The 27,104-nt window shown below is 39.2% G+C and overlaps 1 protein-coding gene across 9 annotated transcripts in view; it reads right to left on the bottom strand.

Annotated features, from left to right (window-relative positions):
- Window positions 1-285: 285 nt before the first annotated feature.
- STAT4 (signal transducer and activator of transcription 4) overlaps window positions 286-27,104 on the bottom strand; it is a 133,059-nt gene continuing 106,240 nt past the window's right edge. For 5 of the 9 annotated variants that reach the window (XM_084998318.1, XM_084998316.1, XM_021074683.2 and 2 more), the window contains 12 exons: window positions 26,981-27,074; window positions 24,840-24,884; window positions 13,785-13,868; window positions 11,794-11,892; window positions 9,248-9,383; window positions 7,386-7,435; window positions 7,052-7,146; window positions 5,275-5,411; window positions 4,771-4,962; window positions 2,848-2,914; window positions 1,613-1,721; window positions 293-579 (listed from right to left, as the gene is read on the bottom strand). In XM_084998318.1, coding sequence (XP_084854444.1) covers window positions 553-579; window positions 1,613-1,721; window positions 2,848-2,914; window positions 4,771-4,962; window positions 5,275-5,411; window positions 7,052-7,146; window positions 7,386-7,435; window positions 9,248-9,383; window positions 11,794-11,892; window positions 13,785-13,868; window positions 24,840-24,884; window positions 26,981-27,074 — 1,135 coding nt within the window. In that variant the 3' untranslated portion in view covers window positions 293-552. 9 annotated transcript variants of the gene reach the window in all.

A 27,104-nucleotide genomic window follows, 5' to 3' on the forward strand; every position in this document is an offset into this window, starting at 1 on the left:
CAACTCGGGATCTGAGCCACATCTGTGACCTACACCATAGCTCACAGAAATGCCGGATACTTAACCCACTGAGCGAGGGTCAGGGATCAAACCTGCATTCTCATGAATACTAGTCAGGTTTGTTTCTGCTGAGCCATGACAGGAGCTCCCCTGCTGGTTTTTGAGTAATATAAGTGTGACTTTAATTTTTGACCTATTGTGAAATCTTAGCAATCTTAAACCCTCTAGAGCTGAAACCATAAGTAACACAGGAGAAATAAAATCAGAAATGAAACAAATACGTACAAATGAGGAGTTTGTTAATATTCTATTAACATTGGTTTCTTAAAAGTGTTTTATCTTGCAAGTTGATCTGAAGCTTTGGTTTTTAGCATTTCCGTCACAACATTCCCATTTGGGGGTGTCATGCCAGTGAGAGGAAAGCTTCAGTCTTAACCATTCCTGGAAACCAGTATATACAAAGCTGAAGAAACAAGATGTGATTGTTGGCAAAATTCAGTCTTTAAACTTTTGCACTTGCTTCCTTCTTGTGAGTGTCAAGAGTTTATCCTGTTATTCAGCAGAATAGGGAGACTTCATCTAAAATTGAAAAATGAAAATGCCTTTGAGCAAACTACTGTTTTGCAAATAAGTCACCATTTCTTAGGTAAGTACCCTCTTGTCTACTAACTGCATTCGTCAACATCTTTCTACCAATTAACTACTAAGTACAGTTCTTGTAAAAATAACTGAGGTTGATCAGTCTAAAACAAAAGGCACCTTTTGAATAAATTAAAACTATTTTAAGAAGACCTATTCATCCCACAAAAAGGTAATGAAGAAATGGGTGTAAAATGTAGGAAAAAATTCTCATAACTATAGGGCTTAAGGATAACTAACATTGGAATAAGTTTTTCCATCCTGGAAATCTTCAGGAGAAGGATTAAAGCCACCTGATTTATATAATTAGACACAAAACTCTTGGGGCTCAGGTCCCCCCAAGATTCTATATTCTGATGTATGTGCATGTAATCGAGGTTTTGAACTACTTGACAATATTTGGGATTAATAACAGATGGAATGTTTTCTAAAGTACATTACTGCATTTCAGATTATGAAACAGTTCTCAAGAGAGTATTACTATACTGCTATTGATTGTTCATATACTACTTAAAGCTCCCAGGACAGGACTAATAAAGCAAGTAACAAACAAAAAATATTGGAATTCGTCGTGCTTGAACTGCTAAAATACATATTAAACTAGACCTACAAATATTGACTAGTAAGTGCTGTCTGCTAAAGTGGGGACAGTGGAGGGGACTGGAGGAGCTGTTGGTGGAAGTAGGAGTGAAATGTACTTGAGGGTGGGGGTGGGGAGGATACAGGGGTAGTTTGCCCTCTGGTGGCTTTTGATGGAAAGACCTCAAAACAGTTGAAGTCAGCATAGGTATCTTCTTTCAATGCCCATGATATCGGCAACACACAGGACTATACAGACAGCCCTGGTGTTATGCTCATGGATTTGTTCCAACAAATGTGTTTTCTCACTGCCCAGGCAGATCTCCACCCCCTCTGAACACATACCACCTCATTAGAGATGCCCTTGACAGCAATGGGAAGAAAGGGAACCTACTGCAGTTTCGATGGTTGTAGGACTCAGGTTTTCTCTCAGCACCGCATATACACTTGGCGACATAGGAAGAAGGTCTGATGGAGAATATAGTTCAGTTGAATCACTTCGGCTTAAAGAGATCACAGGATAGATATTGAAAGGGATTAAAAACAGTAGCTTGTGGTGACTTACTGTGTTAGGAGCTGTTGGGGGCCAGGGCAGGCACGCTAAAATGTGCCTCGATGGCATACTGATAACTTTGATTTAAATTACTTAAGTTCATTGAGAAAGAACCACTGCAGGAGGGATGCTCTGACCCTCCTCGAAAGCAGGAAATAAATCTCCCCCGTGGACGGTGCCCTCCCTGCATCTGAAAGTCGAAGGACATCCTTCTTGCCAGAGATGGGGGCTGAATTTGGGCCTGTATAAAGGAAACTTGTTTCTTCAATTCTGTACCCCAGGCCCAAATTCTGTTTTGATTCTTCACTACTTAAGCTCCCAAAGCCCAAGTTTCTTTGTCCTGTCAATTCCTCACAAATTTATTATCTTTTTTGCCTAAAGGGTATAAAAGCTGCCTGCTTTAGTCACTTCTTCAGTCTCATTTCTATGAGACAAATTAAAATATGTTCTTTTGGAGTTCCTGTCGTGGCGCAGTGGTTAACGAATCTGACTAGGAACCATGAGGTTGTGGGTTTGATCCCTGGCCTTGCTCAGTGAGTTAAGGATCTGGTGTTGCCGTGAGCTGTGGTGTAGGTTGCAGACGCAGCTCAGATCCCGAGTTGCTGTGGCTCTGACGTAGGCCAGCGGCTACAGCTCCGATTAGACCCCTAGCCTGGGAACTTCCATATGCCACCGGAGCAGAAAAAAAAAAAGTTCCTTTTATCCTGTTACTCCATCTCGTGTCAATTTTATTTTTAGTCCAGCCCTAAAAACTGGAGGAGATAGAGGAGGGAAATATTTACCTTCCTAACAGAGCTCATTTCTAAGGCTTCATCTGATGGTGACAGAGATGCCTAATTCATCATTTGAAATCAGAGCCTGCTATGGAACATACAGCATATAAAAGGGCACCTTTCGAATTCCTTGCTGATAGCTATGGTGCATCCTGAAGACTAGCTTTATGTGTTAAAGGAAATGGGACACTGAGCATTAAAATGTTTATTCTCAGTTATGCGTACCCTGCTCTACCCTTAAAATTTTGAGCTTATTTTGATAAGTTTAGTAATAATTATTTACATGTAACTAAGATTACTTACATTGTTGAGATGGGGATAAAGACAGATGGGACATAACCTTTGTCTCCCCTTTCTGTTGGTCTTGAAACTGGAAAAGAAAGGCACAATGTTGGGGGGAAAATGTTATTACTATTGATAAAATTAAGTTAAAAATTCTAAAAAAATATAAGTGATGTTAAAAAGAAGAGAGATAATACAATTGTTTGTGATTCACATTTTTTTTTTTCTAGCTGAATAGATGAAACGGCATTTCAGGTGACCATAAAATGCCTAAGAAGAGAGAAAAACAAATCTATTGGCAGGCCTAATCTTACTTTAGACATAAATGCTCTAAAATGTCAACTATCAACCCTGAGCTTCTTTTGTAAAACCAGCCTTGCCTAATTTTTAACAGCTTTCTAATCGTTTGATACCCATACAAATTGGGTATCAACTCTATTACCTGTTTTCCATGTTACATTTATGTTTAATTATAAAGACTGATTTATTCATGGATTGGGGATTCATAGTGACTGAATTATTTTCTTAAAACTAACACCAATCACCCAAGAAATAGCAACAACAACAACAACAACAACAACAACAACAACAAAAAAAACAAAAAACATTTGGAGTTCCCGTCGTGGCGCAGTGGTTAACGAATCTGACTGGGAACCATGAGGTTGCGGGTTCCGTCCCTGCCCTTGCTCAGTGGGTTAACGATCCGGCGTTGCCGTGAGCTGTGGTGTAGGTTGCAGACGCGGCTCGGATCCCGAGTTGCTGTGGCTCTGTCGTAGGCCGGTGGCTACAGCTCCGATTCAACCCCTAGCCTGGGAACCTCCATATGCCGCAGGAGCGGCCCAAGAAATAGCAACAACAACAACAACAACAACAACAAAAAAAAAAACAAAAAAAAACAAAACAAAAAACTAACACCAATCATAATCTTTCAATTATAGAAAGTTTTGAAGCACAGGCATGGCTGTGGCTGAGGCACTACTGCACTGCTGTAACAGGAATGTGCAGACCTCACCTTGGACCCACCCCTAAATTGCTCTGGTATACTGTGCTGAACTTGTGCTTAACCCAACTCTAATTGGGACTGTCATATTTCAACTGGAATTTGTTGCATGACATGTGTTATGTGATCTGATGTGGAGACACTTAGAAGCCACAGGTTTTTGGTTGTTGTTTTCTTTTTTTTCAGAAGGGGATTAAGTATGGTGGCATCAAGTCACCTGTGAGTGGCAACTGTAGGATGTTCCACAGGAGGATGCTCATAGATTTAGTTGCTGCAGAGGAACAGTTGAATGGATTGGATATACTTCCATGTAAAGAAACAGAATAGTGAACTTTTTATATAGCTAATTTCATGAATGTTCTTTTCATGCATTCAACAACTATTTACCAAATGCCTATTCTGGCCAGGTATTATTTTAGGCCCTTAGGTTGCAACCTAAGGCAGGGATTCAAAACCTATTATCCATAGGCTGGGAGAGTGGAGTAAAGCGCACTTCCCATTGTCCCCTCCCTGACAAAGGAACAATACTCTCTGAGTTGAGAGTACAGTAGGTAAAAGAATATAAAGCGATCAACCCTGAGCTGCTTTTGTAAAAACAGCCTTGCCTAACTTTTAACAGCCTTCTAATCATTACCTCCTCTTTCTTCTCCTCTCCCTGTGCATGGAGGTGAAGTCAGAACCACACCTGCTTTAGGGAGGAGAAAACTGAAACACTGGTGATGGCTAAGATACTCCCATGCCTGGTGAAGTCTGGTCACAGCTATGAATTACTAACTACTCTGCTAGCTGACACACCCCTTCATTTCCAAGGCTTTGACCTCCACATACCCCTTAGATCTTACGACAAAGTAAACAGAAAAAGAGGAACTTGATTTACTTTACTCCAATCTGTGGTCATTTCCCCAAATCTTAAGGAAGCGAAAAGCAAACAGAAAGAACCTAACCTTCACATGGCTGGGAGCTGTAGTGTTTACCGAAGGCTTTGTCTTTGGGAATGTCAGGATAGAGGTACTTCAGAGGGTTTTCAGGAATGTTTTCAGCCATAATAACCTTGTAGTCTCGAAGGATGTCAGCGAATGGTAGAGCAGACAACCGGCCTTTGTTGTAGGGTTCTACGGAGTGGAATCTCACTTCTCCTGGAAAAACAGAAAGCAGAGGGAATATTCAGGTTCCTGCAGGCACTCTTTGTGGCCATTCTTTCTGCCCACATTAAGTTCATGTCACCAGTTATGAAACAATACCAGCTCTTCTCTGCACGTGATAGAGGACACCCATGCAGACACTGAGAAATTCATGCCACCCTCTTCTGGGACAATTTTAACAGCTAGTATTCAAACCCCCTGAGCACATGAAAAATAGAACAACAGGCCACACACTTCTGCAGATGGAAAGGCCAATAACCAAATGCAATACTAATATCACATGAATAAATAATAGTGAGCATGTACCAGTTTCAGAATGGTCCACCCAGGTGAAAGTTATTCCTCCAAGGTGGCTTTCACTGAATCTTAACAAAAAGGTTCCAGGCATTTTATCCTTTAGCAAGAGTCGTTCCTTTTCTTTGCTAACAAAGCCCATGACATACCTAAAAATAGAATGTGGCATGGTTTTATCTGATCAAAGACTATAATTATTGCATTCACAAACAACAGACCTAAATTTGTTTTGATATAATCAAAAGTCAATAGTGCCTGAAATACATTATAGAGAGTAAAGTAAATATTAATACTCGATGAGGAATATAAGAAACAGCAAATATTTTCCACATTATCATACTAAATATGCTTCAAAAGAAGAGAAAAAGAAACTATTGTAAATAGGGCTACTGTGAACGTTAGTATGCATGTACCTTTTCAAACTAGAGTTTTCTTCTTTTCCGGATATATACCCTGGAGTGGGATTGCTGAATTATATGGTAGCCCTATTTTTAGTGGGGTTTTTTTTCCTTTGCTTTTTAGAGCTGAACCTGTGGCATACGGAAGTTCCTAGGCTAGGGTTTGAATCAAAACTGCAGCTGCTGGCCTACACCACAGCCACAGCAACACAGGATCCAAGCTGCGCCTGTGCCCTACACCACAGCTCACAACACTGGATCCTTAACCCACTGAGCAAGGCCAGGGATCGAACCTGCATCCTCATGGAGTCTAGTCGGGTTCATAACCTGCTGAGCCACAACAGGAACTCCCATTTTTAGCTTTTTAAGAAACCTCCATACTGTTCTCCATAGTGGCTATACCAGTTTTCATTCACACCAACAGTGTGCAGGGTTCCCCTTTCTCCACACCCTCTCCAGCATTTATTATTAATGTTCACAGCAACACTATTTATGATAATCAAGATATGAAAGCAACCTAAGGATCCATTATCAGACAATTGGCTGGAGTATTCACTGTGGAACAGTGAAATATGTGGGATTGGGTCACTTTGCTATACAGCAGAAATTGACAGAACATTGTAAATCAACTATAATTTAAAAATTAAAAAAAAAAAAAAAGAATCCGACTGCCGGAGGCTGTTGATTCCATCCCACTCAGTACAGTGGGTTAAAGGACCCAGCACTGCCACAGCTATGGCATAAGTCTTTGCAGCTGTGGCTTGAATTAAATCCTTGCCCCCACTTCCCTGAACTTCTATATGCCACAGGTGCAGCCATAAAATGAAAAAAACAAAACACAAAAATAACAAAACAGACAATTGACTTAAGGAGATGTAGTACATGTATACAATGGAATCTTAGCCTTAAAAAAGAAGGAAATGTTGCCATTTGCAGCAACATAGACAGACCTAGAGAAATCATACTAAGTGAAGTCAGACAGAGAAAGACAAGTATTAAATGATATCATTTACATGTGGAATCTAAAAAATAATACAAATGAATTTATTTACAAAACAGAAACAGGCTCCAGACACAGAATACTAACTTACGGTTACCAAAGGGGAAAAGCAGGGGGGAGGAATACATTTGGAGTATGGGATTAACAGATACCACTATATATAAAATAGATAAACAACAAAGATTTATTGCATAGCACAGGGAACTATATTCAACATATTGTAGCGACCTATAATGGCAAAGGGTATGTATATCTAAAGCAATGTGCTGTACACCTGAACCTAACACAATATTGTAAATCAACTATACTTCATAAAAAAAGAAGGAAAAAACTGACAGCATAAAAATAAGAGCCTAATGAATTCATATGGAAAATATAGCCTGTAACTCACCCATCAATCCAAAGGGGAAGAATGTGTTTCTTAATTAGATCTAATATTGCTTCAAGCCATGTCCAAAAGGTAAATGATTTACCAGGTAAGTGTTCCTATTGGAATAAGAAAACATGTTAGAACAATGATTATTTCAACAGTAATGCTGGTATAATAATTCCTTTTTTCAGTGAACCATTTCCTTTAAATGAGAAAACACTTTAGAGTTTCTTTTTTAAAAAACATTATCCATGAAATCCTCAAAATCCCAAATTATGATATGGAAGCTTAAAAAGGAACACTAAACAAAAACAAAACCAAAACCAAAAAACCCAACCCCCTCCCCTATTTGTACCTTGCAGAACTTGGCCCAGGTGAGATGACCATCACTGTAGCTAGACTGGACTGAAAGAAAAGAATGAGATTTTTATTAAACAATTGGACTCTTCAATTTGGTGCTCAATTTAGATTCCCCCTTCCAGCATTTCCTAAGCACCTGCCATGGGTTTACAGTGTTCTTAATGCTAGGAACAGTGTAAGTAAGAGACAACATGAAATTTACTACGTAGGAAAGAATTCTTTTCAAAGGAGGAGCTAAAGATAGACTTAGGAAGGAGGTAGGTGTCTGGAACCAGGCCTCCATGAATGGATAGGAGAAGAAGGAGGCGGCCACTCATTCCAGAAGCAAAAATAATGTAGGATGAAGCAAAGTGGATAGGAAAAAGGCTTATATAGAAGACAGTATGAGCAGCTTAATGTTGGTAAATAAATACTATCAAATTAATTTGTAAAGCCAGACTGCCAGGAGTCTTGACTATTATCATAAAAAGAATGAACTAGAGATCAATTTGGCAATAAGGAACCACTGTCTGTTTTGATCCAAGGCAATGCAAAAGGAGTTTCTATCTAAAATTTAAGTAAATTATAAGAATAATTTGATGAAGATTTGAAAACATATATAGTTACTAACTGTACTACATATTTAAAAGCTTTATTCACTCATTGACATATCTTTATTGAATGCCTACTATGGTGGTTTATGAACTAAATAAGGATAAAAAAGGATATTTACATTAGGTAAACTTTGTAATATTCCCAAAGCCTTGATTTATTTAAATACCTATTGATTAGGCCATAGGTAAAAGGGCAACCCAGCATCACTTGTATGTCAAATTTAACCAAGTCACACACGATTCCACTACTGCTGCTCAAATGCATCTTTGGCTCTACTTTAACTAGAAATGTATACAAATTCAATTTTAACTCTTTTTTTGGTGCTAAATGTGTTCACCCCAGACTTGCCAAAAAATAAATATTTTTTGAAATTCTTTTAGAAAAAGTTTAAACTGTAGTCACTATGTGGAGTACCAATGACTCTATTTTGCCAACTTTAGAAATAGTCAAAACTGAAATTTTCTTGATCCAAAGAATTAAGCATTACCTGGGCAATTTTAAATTTCTATTAATTTTCCTGGTCCTGGGATCAGCTATTTTCCAGTTGGTTAATGACCACTGCAACATTAATATGAAAGATCAAGGCACCACTAAGGCTTCACAGTACATTCAGTGGAAATGGCACAAGATCACCTTGGAAACTGGAGTGTGCAGTCAAAAGGAAGGGGCGTTAGAATCGGACGGGCCTGGCCTGCATCTTGGCTCTGCTATGTCCTAGCTGTGGCAAGTCACTTAACCTCTGAATTTAAGTATCCTCATGTACAAAATGGATAGACACATGAGTTATCCTCATTATTCTGCCTTAGGAAATGTGTGTGAGAAAGATAATACAGCATTTAGCCCTATGCCCAGTGATATACTAGGCACTCCATAAATTTTGACCATCATAATGAGTACTATTAATATCACCCTTGTTCTTTTTTTTTTTTTTTTTTTTTTTTTTTTTTTTTTTTGTCTTTTTAAGGCTGCACCCATGGCATATGGAGGTTCCCAGGCTAGGGGTTGAATCAGAGCTATAGCTGCCGGCCTATGCCACAGCCAGAGCAATGAAGGATCCAAGCTGCATCTGCAACCTACACCACAGCTCACAGAAATGCTGGATCCTTAACCCATTGAGCAAGGCCAGGGATTAAACCCACATCCTCATGTAGTCTAGCAGGGTTTGTTAACCACTGAGCCATGATGGGAACTCCTCACCCTTGTTTTTTAATACACTCGAGTACCCAAGGCAGAGGCAAGTACTCCACATCTACCAGCTCTCACCTGTAAGCTTCTCAGCCAGCATATTGAGTTGATCTGAGTTAAGGCCACGGCCAACATATGATGAAAACTGCCAGCTCATCACTTCTAGGAGTTGACTCAAAGTAGCAGATGGAGGATTATTAAAGAAAACCAAGTTCTGAAATAGAGTTGTAGTGATGATCATATTTATTAATCACATTGAATGCACTGTAGCTCAATATATTGGATTCCTGATTTAAACCCTTTAGGCCAACCTAAGATAATAAACACAGAACTATTGCCTTATCTCTTCTGTGCTTTTTAATTAAAACTGATTTTGTCTTTTCCTAAGGAGGGCCTTGTTCTCTGAATGTAATACAATGTATGTCTCTAGCTTATCCTTCAAAGAATCTTTGGGCATCTCTTTAACTTTCTCTGGACCACGGACTATCAATCAACTCATACAAGTACTTAATACTGTCCAACAAATAATTAGATACCTTCTTCTGAAAGAGTGCTGAAATAGCTCAGTTGGGAGAACACTGGGCTGAAATAATATTAGTCTTAAATAAAACCTGTATCATGTTATTTAATGGTTTATCATAGGTTGGGGCAAGTTATACCTTGACCCAAAGCACAAAAACAAAGCATTCCAAAGCACAAAACCTGTTAAGTCCAAGGTTAAGGAAAGGAAACTTACAATGTGAATTCATAATTAAAGGGGACTCCTATTTTATGGATAGTAGTTTTTCCTTATTTTGCTCTAGACTAGAGGATCTTTTGTATGATCAACTGCAAATAAGACTGTTTATACCAGAAACAGAGTCAAAAATGATGGAACAGAAGACTTCGCCTCAGATTACTGGAAGGCAGAAGGTGTTTTAGGAAGGGAAAGGGGGAAGAATTGAGAAATCTGTTGCAGTATGGGGAGAAGGACTTCAGTGAACATAAACAAAGCTAGGCTGCAAGAAAAAGGAACCAATTCTAGAGATTTCAGAAGGTAAGAAGAAAAGAGGGCACAACATGCAACAAGAAGTGGGAGATAGGAAGGGGAGGACTGGAAAGAAGGAATTTCTAGAGGGGCAGATTTCCTTGAATATGAGAATTATGTCTGGACAAATGACCAAAAAGCATAGAATGTGACCAAGGTTTAGGAGCTTAGGTTTTGAAACAGAACAGTCAGGAGAAACCAGACTTAGTTTTGCTGAACACTGTAAGGAGGCTGTGCATTTATGTGATAGGAGGTGTATATGAAAAATGTCTCCAGGTTCTTCATCCAAGACTGGAGCAGAATCTGAGATGGTTAGTGTGACAGCTTTGGTGGCTTTCTTAAAGAGAAAGGATGCTGAAGACAGCTAGGTGCGGCAGCCCTGCACTCTGAGGCTGGAGGAAGAAGTAGTTTTTGTCCTACATCCTGGAGTTGGATGAAAAGCTCCAAACATGTGTAGCTCCTAACGGAGAACAACATTACATCTCAGAGGTGTTGGCTGTCCTTGGCTTTAAGGTCCACCTAGCTTTCCTAATGAGTTCTATTCTCACTGCAGCCTGAGAGGAAGCAAGGCACAGGCACTCTGAGCAGCCTTCCTCTTTGCCTCTCTTTCCCTCCTTCCAACTGCCTCAGATGCCAGGGCGCCAGAGGATGAGAAGGAATCTGGCTGAGTCATTTTCCACATTGTTCCCTTATTAGGTACATTAAATAAAAAGGGAAGGAACAGTTGGAGCTGACTCATCAGGACTCCTCCTATTACTGCTAGGGCCTGAGTTAAGATAATTCTTCCCTTTGGAAGGAACATTTGTTTTGAATCAGGAAGAAATGTTGTTATTTATATCTGACCTAATTTCTTTAGACCTTGGTGGTTTCCCGGACAACACACTGGGGTTTTGTAAGAGGGAACAAGGGGAAATGCTGACTCATCTTTTTTGCCACACCCTTCCTTGGTGGTCTTTTATGAAGAGCTATTCTCTTGCTCCCTTTGAAACTTGAGGCTAACTTTGAGCCATACCTTAAATGACCACCAGATGGCATTAAAACCCAATTTGAGCCTAGAGTGGATTAAAGCTATAATTAACTTGAAAGGATTAAATCTATTATCAACTCAAAAATTTGTACAGTGTTGTTAGGAAAGATTGATGAATATTCTAGCCACTTATTTGGAAACCAATTCTCCACCTCTGTGGAACAGGCTGTGTGTGGAAAAGATGTGGCCAGAAGTAGGTGAGGAGGTAAACCCAGCAGTAAGTCATTAAATTCTGGAATAAAGTTTCCCCAGAGCCCAATTAACAGAGCCACAGGATGGCCCTAGAACTCTCCGTGATACACGTAGTTGAGAGCTGACCAGACCCTCAGAAGTAATAAATACTTGTCTGTCACTATTGCAGTGTTCAGAGTCCAAATACATCAGAACATATTACTTTATAGATATGACATAAGGGAGGAATCATACAACTGAATATACTGGAGTTCTGGAATAAAAAAAACCCACAAAGATATGTGTGTGCATATATATATCTTGATACAGATAGGCTTTGTTGACAATAAAATGAATCAAATAGCATTAAAGGAGGAGAAATCGGAATAGAGACTCTACCTGGGAATCATTGGTTGACACATTGTACCAAATGATGGATGCCCAAGCATTAGGTAACTGACTGACATTAGAAATCATCACCACAGGTAATGAGCAGGTCTGATTAAAAAAAAAAAAAAAGAACAGTTATAACAGGTAGCAGCGTCTTAAATTGATTTTACACTTGGCCCTTTCCCCTAAAGGACCATCTCAAGCCAACCCCACTCCTCCAATCATGATATCTACACTGCCTTGTTCACTAAAATGACTTGTGAAGGCACTGGAACCTTCTGAGCATATGTGAGTCAAGGTACAGGGAGGAAAGAAGCTAAAAATAGGAACCCTGGGAGTTCTTTTGTGGTGCAGTGGGTTAAGGATCTGGCGTTGTCCCTGCAGCAGCTCAGGTTGCTGCTGCTGCGTGGGTTTAATTCCTGGCCCGGGGAACTTTCACATGCTGTTATCGTTGCCCCCAAAAAGTAAAAGAAAAAAATAGGAATCCTTTCAGCATGCTTGGTCAGTCAGCTTCTCCAATATCTTCCCTGACATTGTGTAGATATGGCCTAAAATGCAACTACTTAGAGCTTGTACTGACTTAGCAACTTTCCTCTTAATAGGTTACATTAAAGAATCTAATGTTAAATCTATCTCTGGGATGGATTAAGGTATTCAAATTATGATCTAACATCTAATTAATGTCAGTTCCAGACATGGGTATTTTAACTGTAGAAGATGGAGAGGTAAGCAATTTTGGAATACAAAGTGCTGTGGGAGACCGAGCTGCCTCCTCTGTTGTCGCACTCAGCTTAGTACTGCTGGTGCTGAAGTTTTCAACCTTATGGAATAAACAGGCTTCATAGACTAGTCTGGAAAACTAATCAACTTACATTCATCCCTTTCCACCAACAGAGGTTAGAATGTTTGTACATAGTGAGATACCCAGTTGAGGAACTTAATGGCTTAGGGAAACAGACATTTAGGTAAAAAAGATGAGGAAGGAACCTATGGCAATTTTATAAACATGTTTACATTGATTAAGATAAAAGAGCAGGAGTTCCTGTTGTGGGCAGGGGTAGCAAACCCTACTAGGATCCATGAGTATGTGGGTTCGATCCCTGGCCTTGTTCAGTGCGTTAAGGATCCAGCGTTGCTGTGAGCTGCAGTGAAGGGTGAAGATGTGGCTTGAATCCAGCATTGCTATGGTGTAGGCTAGCAGCTATAGTTCTGATATGACCCCTAGCCTGGGAACTTCTATATACTGCAGGTGCCACCCTTAAAAGCAAAAAATAAAATAAAAGAGCAAAGGCAGAAATCTAAAACAATATACCCCACATGTAGGAACATATTCAGGTGTGTGAAATTGTTAATTCATGCACCCAGTCATTCATTTATTCAACAAATGCTGAGTACCTATTGTTTGCTTGGCACTGGGCAAGGCACTGGTGATGGAGGGCTAACAGTGTGATGTCCTGCTTCAAGGAGCTCACAGTCAATCATGTTCAACTGAATCCCCAGTTTCTTTATTCCTTTTTTGAGTTCAATGGTGAATTTTATAAGAGGATCAAAACAATGTACTGATAATGTCCCCATCATTGGTCTTTGCTCACGACACTAGAAAACCCTTTCTTTTGAGGTATTTTTAAGTACAAGTTAAATTTTTGAAAATACATCATATATAACATGGTTCAAGTCTCCTTGCTTCTTTTTAGGCTTTTTACTGAGTATTCAGGACTCAGAGAATTTCAGAAAACAAACATACACACACACAGTCTGAGCAACAAATTATTCAATATGTATTGAATCATAATGACTATGAGATTTTATCATTTCTATGTAACCAGAATAATACATGTTGATGAATTAGTGAATATTTGACATACTGATTTTCTAAATTGAAGCAGGAATAATGAATAAGGAATGTACTATAACCTAGAAAATGTAGCTTTCATCTTCAAATGCTGACCAATTCCTGACAATGTTATTAGTAAATAGTAGATATTCCTTGAAACACCTACCTCCAGATCTATGGTCAGGCCATAGAGGCAGATCTGTGTCTCAAACGTGATGGAATGGAGCTCCTCAGTTACCATGTGACACCCCTAAGGGGGAAAGAAATAAATTGTTATCTTACAAATGCATGGTTGCTATCTATTATCAGGCCTGCTTTTATAAAAATTAATAAATTCTTTAAGTAAATACCCCCAAACATTTTGTGTTATGAAACATTCCCTCTTATTATTTAAAAAGTTATTTGGAATAAATACAGAGTTGGAGAAGTCTTCGTTTCCACTAATAGAATGATTTTCAGTCTTGAAAACAATACACTTTCTGGCTTTTATAATTCTAGCATATTTTCAACAGTTGAAATTCAGAAAAATTGTTCTTTGCTTTTAATTTTGGAAATTAGTCCTTTTGACTTACCAACTATTAATAAAAACAAGCCATATGTGCGTAGCTATAACGTTGGGTACAAGTCTGTGTCAAAGTGGACTTGTTTAAAGAGAAAGCAAGATTTCCTTCTGGTTAAACACGGTAGGTGGAAAACGTGTACTTTCCTCAGCTCCTTCCAGAAACTTTAATAAAGTAACAGCTGGAGTTCTGTTTACTTTCCAGTGAAGTAAAACTGTAATCTAGGTCTTCAAGTGAGAGGCAGGAGTGTGGAGTGAGGGTGGCCATAGAGGCTGGAAGCAGTGAGCCCCGTGAGGCTGGAGTCTGAGGGGTGAATAGGAGTGTAGGTACCAGCCCCAGCTCATGCGATGAGGTCCCCAACCTTCCCCGACCCTGTTGGGAGCAAGGATGTTTACTCTCAGGAGCAGATGAATCAGAGGAACTAGAGAGGCTCACTGCATTCTGGATATAAGGGCAAACTGAGGGCAGGGTGAGGGGCTGGGCTGGAGAGTCCTGCAAAATCTCGGGGGAAGCCTGTGCCCTTCTCTGCAGGAGAGATAATCTGGGAGGTAACCAGATCAGGGGAGAGACAACCTACAGATACTGCCTTTGGGAATCCCCCAGTAAGACAGCCAGGTCCAAATAACCACCCTGAAGTCAAATCCCTACCACGTACACAGAACTTCCAGGTTTTTTTTAGTGCTCTTCTCTTAAAAATAGACAGGAAGCTAATGATCATCCAACATTTCACAAAGCCTCTCACAGGAAATATAGATCCAAAACCAAGAACTCAGAAGGAGAGAATGCAAAAAGAAAATGAGTTTTTAAAAAACATAGTAAAAAACATCCATCAGGTTCAGTTTTATACATCAGCTCAAAAAATAAATGGCATGGGAAAGGGGCAAATCGACCAACGTAATGGATGAACATTGTCTGGATACTGATTTGTCAAGCCAATTGTATAAGACTTTTGAGACAGTAGAGAATTTTGAATAAGTAATAGAGTTATATTAAGAAAAGATTTTAAGAAATTGTGTTTTTTTTTTGTGATAAATATATTATGGTTAGGTTTTCAAGAATTCTCATCTTCTAGTTAAGAGATACCTACCAAAGTATCAATGAAGAAGAAGCTTTACTACCTGGCATTTAAATTCCCCAGAAAAAAATGTTGTATTTAGGGGGAACATAAATAAGATAGGTGAAATGTCGGAGTTCCTGTTGTGGTGCAGCAGAAACAAATCTGACTAGGAACCTTGACGTTGCAGGTTCGAACCCTGGCCTTGCTCAGTGGGTTAAGGATCCGGCATTGCCGTAAGCTGTAGTGTAGGTTGCAGATGTGGCTCAGATCCCGAGTTGCCGTGGCTGTGGTGTAGGCCAGCGGCTACAGCTCTGATTCGACCCCCAGCCTAGGAACCTCCATACGCCACAGGAGCGGGCCAAGAAACGGCAAAAAAAAAAAAAAAAAAAAGAGAGAAAAAATTTAAAAGGCTTCTCCAATGTTACATTCTTATAGATGTAACAAATATATTACATCAGTGAAAGAAGAGTATACTCTCTAAAGGAACATTCAGAAAATTAATGAACAATTAAAAATATAATAAGAGAAATAGATATCATAATACAAGAACTGAAAGGGTGGAGGAAATGTCCCAGAAAGTAAGACAAAATGAACAAAAAATCAAAAGAAATTTAAAAAAGGATAGAAACCCAAAATATGTTATAGACTGATACTGTGAAGAGGAGAAAATTTCTATAAGACAGCTAATCTTAGAAGTAATTCAGGAGTTAAGCATCTAAAAAGAAAAGAAAAAGAAATATCAGTATGACATCACCTCTTTACTGTATAGCACAGGGAAATCTATTCAATACTCTATAATAGCCTATATAGGGAAAGAATCTGAAAAAGAATGGAGATATATATAAACTGATTTCATTTTGCTGCACACCTGCAACTAAAACAACATTGAAAGTCACCCATACTCCAATAAAATTTATTTAAAAAAGCAAATATACTAATTTGAAAAGATACATGCACCCCAATGTTCATAGAAGCATTATGATAATTGCCAAGATATAGAAGCAACCTAAGTGTCCATCAGCAGATGAATGGATAAAGATGATGTGGTACATATATACAATGGAATACAACCCAGTCATAGAAAAGAATGAAATTTTACCATTTGCAACAACATAGATGGACTTGGAGGGTATTATGCTCAGTGAAATAAGTTAGGGAAAAACAAATACTGTATTACATCACTTATATGTGGAATCTAAAAAAATACAACAAACTAGTGAACATAGCAAAAAAGAAACTCACAGATATAGAGAACTAGGTACGAGTGAGGAGAGGAGAGGGGCAAAATAGGGGTAGAGGATTAAGAGGTACAAACTATTATCTATAAAAATGAGCTACAAGGGTATAATGTACAACACAGGGAATTTAGCCAATATTTTATAATTCATAATTTATAAATGGACTCTAACTTTTCAAAATGTAAATCACTATACTGTACACCTGTACAAAAGTATAATACTGTATATCAACTATACTTCACTAAAGAAAAGGCAGAAAGAAAAAAAAGTGGTCGCCTCTGGGAAATGGGTTTAGTGTGGAAAGCAGTGGGACAGAAATTGCTGTTTTTCCATGGTGAACTCTTACTATGGGCTCAGGACCAGCAGCAATGTCATCATCTAAAAGCTTGTTAGAAAAACAGGATCTCTGGCCTCATTCCAGGCCTACTGAACCAGATTCTGCATTTTAACAAGAACCCTGGGTGGAATTTATGAGGCAATTATTCTCAATGTGTATGCACATTATGTTTAGTCTCAAAAGGGATGTGGAAAAATTGGAGATGGTATAGAAAGCTTAAATGATTTAAAAAATAAGCCCTGTGGGAACATATGAACAGAAGTGGAATTATCTAGACCAGCAAAGTCAGGGTGGGGTTGGGGGTGGCAGAGTCAGCTCTGGGAGAAGGGGAGATCTGCTACTGAATATGTGTTAATAAAAAGCTGGAATCCATTTGTACTGACTTTCAGAAAATAAAAGTTCTTACATGATGATATGAATAACTTCATGAGGAAGCCTTCATTGATAATGAGGAGTGTTAAAATAGAATTTGTTACTGTGAAGGAGGTAGAAAATGAAAAACTCCTCTCTCCCTTGGACTAGATCACCGTGGTACCTTACACTGCCTGGACATAGTCAGATTGACTGGCAGGGGCAGGCGATTGCTTCTTACTGGATCAGAAGGAAGTTGTTACTGAAAATTTACTTAGACCAACCCTAAAATTACTCCCAACACACCAAACAGCCAACCCCCTTTCCCAATACCACCCAATATGTTGAAATAAATTCCTTTTCCTTTGATTGGGTACGAGATGAAGTTTTTGGCTTAAGTTTAAGCACCATGTTGAACAAAATCCCATATTTTTCAAACAATAGAACATCTCACTGCCCTATGGGGAGGAGGTGTTTACACCGTGCAGAACACTGAGACAAATGAAGAATCCATAAGTCCATGTTCACTAATGAGTGCCACTCACGTTCTCACTGAGTTCACTGGCAGAACTTGATTCGAGCCTGTGCAGAACATTTGAGGCCTGAGGCAAGCGCATAGATGGATACCACATACCATATGTCTAAATATTTAACCATTATGATAGTTAACAAACTGTTCAAATACAGTCTAGCTTCCTGCTTTGACATCTAAGCTTTTTCACATGACCTAACTGGCCAGGTTTTGGCTCCTCAAAGTCCCACTGAAACATGCTGGTCTGGGAAGAGCGTGGCCATCCTGGACCATTGTCCATCCCTCCTCTTCCACCTCTGTGATGGGCTTTCATGACTAGTGTGCCCCCCAGGCCTCTCCTTGTGCCTAGAAATGTTTGCACGGTGCTTGGGAGAGAAGACTGGGAAAGAGGTCCATACAAGCCCTGGAAGTGGGCTTGAAGTCTTTTGGGCTGGGAATTCGGTGGTTCTGGGCTCTGGATGAGCACATATCCTTGACTGCACAGACATCTCTCTCTGCAGAAAGGGTGACAGGCAGAGGAAAGCCAAAGGGAGCCTTTTAAATTTGTTATCCTTCCTCCATGCTAGCCTCTATAATTTTGTATATGATAATTCATTTTGGGTAATTCTCTCAGATCTTTGGATTATGGTACTTGGGTGCTCACTGTCCAAGTGGCAAGAGGTTTAGAAAAAAATTTTTTTTTGGCTGGGCCTGTGGCATATGGAAGTTCTGGGGCTGGAGATTGAATGCAAGCCACAGCAGTGACAACACCAGATCCTTAACCTGCTGCACCACAAGGGAACTCCACAAGTCTTTAAAAGTGTGAGAAACCAGGACTCCACAAATATACCAATGACGCTCAGGACTGTCCAGTAACTTTGGAAAAAGACTTTATGCTTTAGATATTACTTTACTGAACTAGAATATGTATGGTAAGAAGTTTTCTCAGTGATTCAAACTAATTTCTAATGTTTACTTTGAACCCCTGATGCAATTGTGAGGCACATTTAGACTGAAATCCAGCAAGGAATGTGGCATACAATACACATGAATGGAGAAGAGCAGCTCTGACCGAAGGACGTGCCATTAAATTTCAAAGCCTGCATGGCCATCTATCAATCTTTATTATTTCATCAGTGTAGTCCAAGCCACAGACTGCTCAATCTCACGTTCCCAGGGGCCATTCCTTATAGATTGGGAAAATATCACAGATAAGATGAACCATTAATATCTGTATTAAAATCTGTTTTAATCATCTGAGATGATTATAGATTTAAAATATCCATATTTATGGTATTTAAGTTATATGACGTTGCATATTATAACTGGATTGGTTACACATTACTGCATTAAGAAAAGCACCCACTGGATAATCTGCTAAGAAACTAGAAAACTGGCTGAACAACCTGACCAGGGCTCCACCTGGAAAAAAAAATACAACTCAATGAAAGGTGTAGTTGTCATCATATTCTTTTTGTTTCCTCTGCTCGGGGCCTAATAGCACACCCTGAAAACCTAGGGTATGTTAGTGAATGGTTATGGCTTTTGTCTTTGGACTTAAAAGACAGCCTCTGCTAAGAAAATATGACAGGGATGAGGATGATTTTTGTGGTTGTCTTTTTTTTTTTTTTAGTATTTTTAAATTGAAGTAAAGCTAATCTACAAGGTTGTATTAGTTTATGGTGCACAGTATAGTGATTCAGTATATATGTACTCTTTTTCATATTATTTTCCTTTATAGTCTATTACAAGATATTAAACATAGATCCCTATGCTACTCGATAGGACGTTGTTGTTTATCTTGTTTATGTCTCTTAACAAGCCATGATCTATGATAATGTTGCACATGGAAAATTATGTGTAATAGAAAACAACTGCAGGGAGTTTCCATTGTGGCCGAAAAGTAATGAACTCGATTAGTGTCCATGAGAATGCAGATTTGATCCCTGGCCTTGCTCAATGGGTTAAGGATCTGGTGTTGCTGTGATCTGTGGTGTAGGTTGAAGACACAGCATTGCTGTGGCTGCAGCGTAGTTCGGCATCTGCAGGTGCAATTTAACCCCTAGCCTGGGAACTTCCATATGCCAAGAGTGCAATCCTAAAAAGAAAGAAAGAAAGAAAAAACAACTGCAATAATCCATTCACTTAATGAGTATTTGTTGGGTCCCTGTCCTGTGCTAGACACTGGCCTAGATGCCAGGAAACTAAATGAGAGAAGAAATTATGGTACAATCACATGAGAATAGACCTTTAGCACAGAGTCATATGAAATGAAATGATGTAAAGTGACAACAAATTCTCAGCCCACAAAATAAAGGACTGTACGGAAGGTGTTGCAGAAAAAGTCTTTTTTTATTTTTTTATTTTTAGGGCCGCACCCATAGCATATGGAAGTTCCCAGGCTAGGGTCAAATCAGAGCCACAGCTGCCAGCCTACACCACAGCCACAGCAACGCAGGATCCAAGCTGCATCTGCAACCTATACCACAGCTCTCAGCAACACCAGATCCTGAACCCACTGATCAAGGCCCGGGATCAAACGCGCATCCTCATGGGTACTAGTCAGGTTCATTAACTGCTGAGCCATGAAGGGAACTCTGAGAAAGTCTATGTTTTTCGTGTTATGCTTATACCAATGTCTGTCTTTAAAAAGCATTGTAACTACTTAAATTGGTTCAGAAGAAATCAAGTTCCTGTGAAAATGCTGGGGCTAGTCTAGTTGCAGTGCTGGATCTGTGTTTGAGAACACTGAACCTTGAAGGAACATCTGTTTGGCTATTTTGTTAAATGAAACTCAAGTCACCCAGGCTTTACTAATAGCTTCTTTATGCTTCATGACTTTCCACCACATAAACAAAATTACCTAACACCTCAGTCTGTGGCTAAAACTGTCATTTATCAGTTAAAGCCTACAGACAAAGAGCGAACTAGAGAGGGACTGCAATTCCAGCCTCCTTGTTCAAACAGTTTCTGCATTTCAACAATCACTCTCTAGCCAGCTCCCTGCTAGATAAGGACCTTGGGAAAAGCTGATTCCTGAGAATGTTTATTTTATAGGGACAGACTGAAGCTTTCATAAAGTTTGGCCATTTGCTAGGCAATGGAATTATTTTTTTACTACAACTCTTTTCAAGGAAAGTACAAAGACGGGAGAAAGAGGCAATAATTACTAACCTTGATTTTGCGACAGCATGTCTACAGATTCCTCATTCCAAAGTAAATTCTCGATATCAACGTAATTTTTAAAAAATCACCCTACCCTCTGTTGCACTTCTAGGGAATCCAGAATCTCAGTCAAAGGAGCTTCAGAGATTATCTAGTCCAAGGATTTTCAAACCTTTTTAAATCCTGGAACCTATTATTGAAAGTAAATTTCCCACCTGGGTCCCAATCTGTAAACTACATAAAATAGAGCTTCCTGATTGAAACAGGGGCGGGGGACCCAGGGGTCCACCTTTCACCCACCTTCAACCCAGAGGTAGATCCTTTGGTCTCCCTGGTCTTCTGGGAACAGCATGGGTCTAATTCAGCTTTCTCCCTTCCCCCAATGCTGCAGCCAGGAGCCCCTGCACATCCTGACATGTCACGTCTTCCTGGATAATCTGAGTCAAACAGCCATGGGGTGCTGCAATTCTCTGGAGGGTTGGATTGACAACCTTGGGGAAACTGTCATGGTGTGTTCTCCATTGTTGAATGAGTATTCAGTCTAAGCTCTCACAACCAAGAAAGTAGAACTGAGGGACCCAAAGTTGGGTGGGTAGGGTCAGAGGGCAGGCAGTGGGGATAGTGGGTAGACATGCAACTGATAAAAGGGGCTATGGGGTGGTCTGAGGTTTCATGGACCTGGAACCAGAAGAGAAACATACTCAGTGGCCATTGAAAGTTTCCATCAGAGCCACCTGGCAGGTGGTCAGAGGAGGGATAAGGAGTTTATCTCCTAGGTCAGGTACCAGCTTTAAAGCCATTTCCGTACCTGCTCTTTACTGAGGTGGGGGTGGGGGGAAGCCTGGAGCGCTGATCAGGAAGCCCATGGCAGACATCAGCACAGCACACTGCAATTGACTCTCATACACACCATCTCATTTGGTCCTCCCAACAACCCTATGAAGTGCAGGTACACATGAAACCATTTTATCGTTAAGGAAATTGGGAGTTAGTGAGGTAAAGCAGCTTGTGCAAGGTCAGCTCCCTGTCAGCGGTAAACCAGACTGAGTGCTATTTCCACTACTGCACCCATGTGCACAGGAGATAAGGGAGATGTCAACATTTTCTGCAGGAGCATTAATTTAAATTCCTTCTCAACTTTGTAAAGATGCTGGTGCAAGGAAGCTACATGATTTCTCAGCAGATGGGTAAAGTGAGGACAACAGCAGCAGCTGCAGCAGAGAGGGAAGGCTGGGATGCTAGGTGCAACCCCACAAGGATCTCCCTTATAGGAATCCCAGCAATGGGGAGTCTGTGATGAGATAAAGGGTGGGAGGGAGCCAAAGAGGATGCCAGCCAGTGCAGCCTCTCCCAGGTGAGGTTTTGTGATCCCAGAGGTAGGAGCCAGATTGCTATGGTTTGAATCTCAGCCCAACCACTCTATGCCTTAGTTTCCCTAGCCAAGATAAGTATCACGGTAGCAGTATCTATTTATATAGCATTTTTGCAAGACTTACCTAAATCAATGCCAGTGAAAGTCTTTTTTTTTTTTTTTTTTTTTTTTTTTGCGGCACCTGTGGCATGCAGAAGTTCTTGAGCCAAAGATGGAACCTATGCCACAGCAGTTACAATACTGGAATACTGAATCCTTAATCTCTAGACCACCAAGGAACTCTCCCAGTGAAGCTCTTAGACAGTTCCCAATATATAGTAAATGGCATGTGAGGATTTGTTAAATAAGTTCTTATCAAGCTCTGAACTCCTGCCACTCACAGATAAGCAATAAGCAGCAGCTACTATCTGAAATTTGAAAATGAGGTTATAATGTCCTAGCTTCCTATTTTCCTGAAATTTTGGTTACTGCAATCCCTAGACCCCTGACTTTATGAATCCCACTTTATCAACAGATCTTCCTATAGCTCTTTCCTGACTTTCATTTCTTCATTCTTACTGTCCAGCCAAGCCCCTGATTCCCAGGCTCATGTTTCTGAGCCCCCTTCAAACATTGTGTGACTTTTCAATTGTTCTTGTAGCACATAAAAGAATGTTCAAATCTGGTTTGTTTTAAAGGTACCTAAGAGTCATATTAAAATTCTATCAACAGGGGGAGCTCAAAGAATAGCTTAAAGAAAAATTATCCATATCCATCAAATTTGGGGGGAAAAGAGGGGAAGAAATAAAATCTTTCTGGGGGAAAAAACTGTAACTGCAATGTATACATCTAAGGATGACCTGACCCCCTTGCTGTACAGTGGGAAAATAATAATAAAAAAAAAAAAAGAAAAGAAAATCTTTCTGATATAACTGTATGGTTTTGTTATTAATCAGAAAATAAGAAACAAATTCAAAGTGAAATAAGTAGGTAGTGTTAATGAGACATTATTTTTCTATAATAGAAGATGATTTTTTTAGATTTGTCTCTAGAGAAATCCAAGATTTTAATTTTACATTCACAAAGATGACAATGTACTAGAGAGTTGAACTATTTAGATTTATTCCCATTCAATTTGTTTTACTTAAGAGTTTTGAAGTATTGTGTTTAGTCTATTCAGACTTACTAATACTATTCAGGGAGATCACTGCATGAAATGCTGTATGCAACTCTGGCCAAAATTCCAGGGAGATTTGTGAAATAGGTTTTTATTTATAATGTACTAATGTTTTAATCAGGAAGTTTGGAAAACCTTTATGGACTTCTATAAAGTGGGAAGAATAATCCCTACTTTTTAGTTTATTAGAATGTCCTTAAACTCAAAAGCTTTGCTACTATGATATCTGGGCTAACCAAGGTTCTCTCCTGGGAAGAAAGCCTAGATCATCCTCGGTGGGGCTGTGTTATTTGGCAAAAGAGTTTTAAGACATGGTTAAGGGGATCTTTGTGGTTTTGTGGGGCGGGCTAGATTGACTGTAGTTGAACACTGGATTTATAAAGTGCTTTTTTCCTTCCAAATAATTCAAAGAGATTTCTCCTAGGAGCTGTGACTATAAAGCCAAGAGATACTCTGATCTCTTAGAGGAAAAAAGGGCATTCTATCTCCTTCAGATCATTTACCAAGGATCACATTTTCCATCACTGTCAGAATGGACTCAAACCCAGGTTTTCTAATTCCAAATACGTAGGGCACAGACATATGCCCTAGTATCTAGGTCAACGAAATAGATGATTTCCAAAGCCACTCCCAATTCAGGATTTGACCACTCTATTATTATTTATTGACTCAAACTTGAACACTTGGGCTGCATCAGTTTGTTCTTTTAATCAATTCATCCAGTGAAGTACCAACCTTAGATATAAGAGCAAAGCAACTGATACCATAAAGTAATAGAACTGTTTTTCACCTGTGATTTTCACATAGCGTATCAAGATGTTCAAGACTTACCTCTTATCTGTGGAAAATAAGTCATTTTAAGATATTTTATAATTATAGAGGACTGACTAGAGAAATTATAGCTCATCTGTAAAATGCAATACAATGAGACCACTTTAAGCCATGTTCTCTAGAGTATTTAAGTTTATGGAAAGCTGTTCACCTCACCTTGCAGTAATAAAAAAGCAGGTTATAAAACAATGTGTGTATATACTTTTAAAGTAATATATACATTGGAGTTCCCCCTGTGGTGTAGCGGGTTAAGGATCTGGCATTCTCTCTGCAGCTGCTCAGGTTGTAGCTGCAGCTCAGATTTGATCCCTGGCCTGGGAATTTCCATATGCCACAGATATGGCCCCCCAAAAAGTGTATTATAAAAAATAAAAAATAATGTATACATAGAAAAGTCCCAGAGTCATGTGAACCAAAACATTAATGGTTATTTTCTTAGGAGGGTATTATAGGCAATTTCTATTTTCTTCTTTTTAAGACAAAATTTCTTATATTGTCTGCAGTTATCAAGCTTTACATGTGCAACTAGAGAAACATGAATTTGACTTTATATAAAAATATAAAGGGCAGTTGAAGAGCTTCATAAAAATAAGACATTATAGATTATTTCCTAGAAAAATCCTCTAGAGAAAACATTTCCTACCTCATTTCCTTTGTTTCCAGCACTAGACTTCATTTCCTTTGGTTGCTTTGTAAAAGAAAACAACAGTGTTTAGATGGAGAAGCATTATCAGCTAAATATCAAATTGGTCATATCTATTATAGGGGTTTTATTGGCCACAATTTTGACTTCTAGAACAGTAATCCATATGTTTTCTTACTCACTGAAATCTGACATAGCTGCCCAGATTTGACAGAAGGGAGTTTCCTGTTTCATCTCACGGGAGGACCCCTGAGAAACTTGCACTGAGACAGTGGAGCAAGTGGCTCTAAGGTTGTGTTTTTCAGCTGCATTTTGAAAAAAGCAAATTATGCTGGGACATTTTAGAATATATTCAATGCTCCTTTGTACCTAAAAAGTATCATCTAAGCTAAGCCATGATGATTCTCAGTGCCTACAAAATCAAGTCTAACACAGGGGCCTGGGGAAATCAATGAGGCAGTGCGCCACAAGGCATGGCGAATTACTAAATGCCATGGGCTAGGAGACACAAACATCTTCATGACACAGACTACTTAGTAGGAAAAAAAAAAAGGGAAGAAAGCAAATTGGTGTGTGCAATCTGACCCACTTTAAAAAAAAGGAATATATGTATATAAAAGAATGAAAATGTAAAAATAAGGATGTCAGTGAGTGTTTCGTCAACGTATTGGGCTCATAGGTAATTTTTAATTTTTAAAATTTTGCTTCTGTGACTTTCTGTATTGACTTTTGTATTAAAAAGTGACTAAAGGATTTCCCATTGTGGCTCAGTGGTTAACAAACCCGACTAGTATCTATGAGGACGCAGGTTCAATCCCTGGCCTTGCTCAGTGGGTTAAGGATCCAGCATTGCCATGAGCTGTGGTGCAGGTCGAAGACGCAGCTCGGATCCTGCATTGCTATGGCTGTGGTGTAGGCTGGCAGCTACAGCTCCAATTCGACCTCTAGCCTGGGAACCTCCATACGCTGTGGCTTCGGCCCTAAAAAGACAAAAAAAAAAAAAAAAAGTGATTAAAGGTATTATGTAAAAGATAGTACATGTGAAAATGCTTTGCAACTAGAAAAGCACCCTGAAAAATAAGGTTTCATTATTTTACATTGTATCCCAGCTGGAATAGAGACCTAACCACTTTTTGGTATGTTCCTTGTCCTTTTTCCAAGTGGCTCTTTTGGGAAACAGCCATCTCTAAATTAAGGGCCTCTTAATGCTTTACTTATTAGCAAACATTGGCCATTATTGAAAGTTCCTTGAGAATAGGAATTGAACTTAAGCACAAAGAGTGCTAGTTATCAGGATGTATATATAATGAGACTTCTCATTACATTTTATTGATTTAGCAGTTTTATAAGGAGGAACTCAGCTAAAAAGAAATGTACTTTTTAATACTGAAGAACAAGCAAAAACAAAACAAAAAATGAAAGCCAACATAAATTTATGTATGTGGATATCTCTCTGTTAAGATAAATTTTATCTTTTAGAAAGTAGACCTTTTGAGGCTGACCCAGTGGTGCCCTGACATTCAGGGGAAATACCTCCTAAATACTAATAAACCAAATGAGTAACGTGTTTTTAGTAAGACAAGCAGTAGGGTCTTTGGGAATCTAAGAATTATGCAAAGAATTAGAAAGAAAGCAGGCAGAGAACTCTAGGTTAAGAGGAAGTGGTAAAAACAAGAAGCAACAGGATGAGGCTGGGTGAGAAGCTTTCTAGAAATGCCAAGGCGAACTATGTGCAGCTCACACCCAGGAACAGCCTGTTTCCCCAAGCTAAGCCTCCTAAAATGAAAGGGCCTTTAGCCAGACATGTCATTATTAGGTATCACTTGGGATGATTTAAAAAATGAAACCAGAAATGCCCATCCTCTATAAGACAGATTATCTCTGTCATTACTATCAAAATATTTTAACCAATTATGACATATATTTAGGTATAATATCACCAGTTTTAAGAACACAAACCTTCTGAGTTAAGGTTTAGTGTTCTTTGTACCATTTTTAACTCAATGACGCCACGTTTTATTTCTCAATAGGGCCCGTAATTCACATAAGAAACACTAAAGAACAAAACACATTAAATTATAAGGCCCATTGTGTTTGATTTGTAAAAAAAAAAGCTTGTATGATTTTACTGCCAAACTCACCAAATGTCGAAATTCTACAGAGAGACTCCCGTTGGAAGATTCTTCAATGGACATGGCTTTGACATGTGTTCCACAAAGCACAAATCTTCTATTGCTAGAGAGGAAATCTTAGCTGTTTATATGG

This window comes from Sus scrofa, chromosome 15 (genome assembly GCF_054392235.1).
Source record: "Sus scrofa isolate SSC_HxYL_T2T_F1_AM1 chromosome 15, Sscrofa_HxYL_maternal_Yorkshire_Landrace_v2.0, whole genome shotgun sequence".
NCBI lineage: Eukaryota > Metazoa > Chordata > Mammalia > Artiodactyla > Suidae > Sus > Sus scrofa.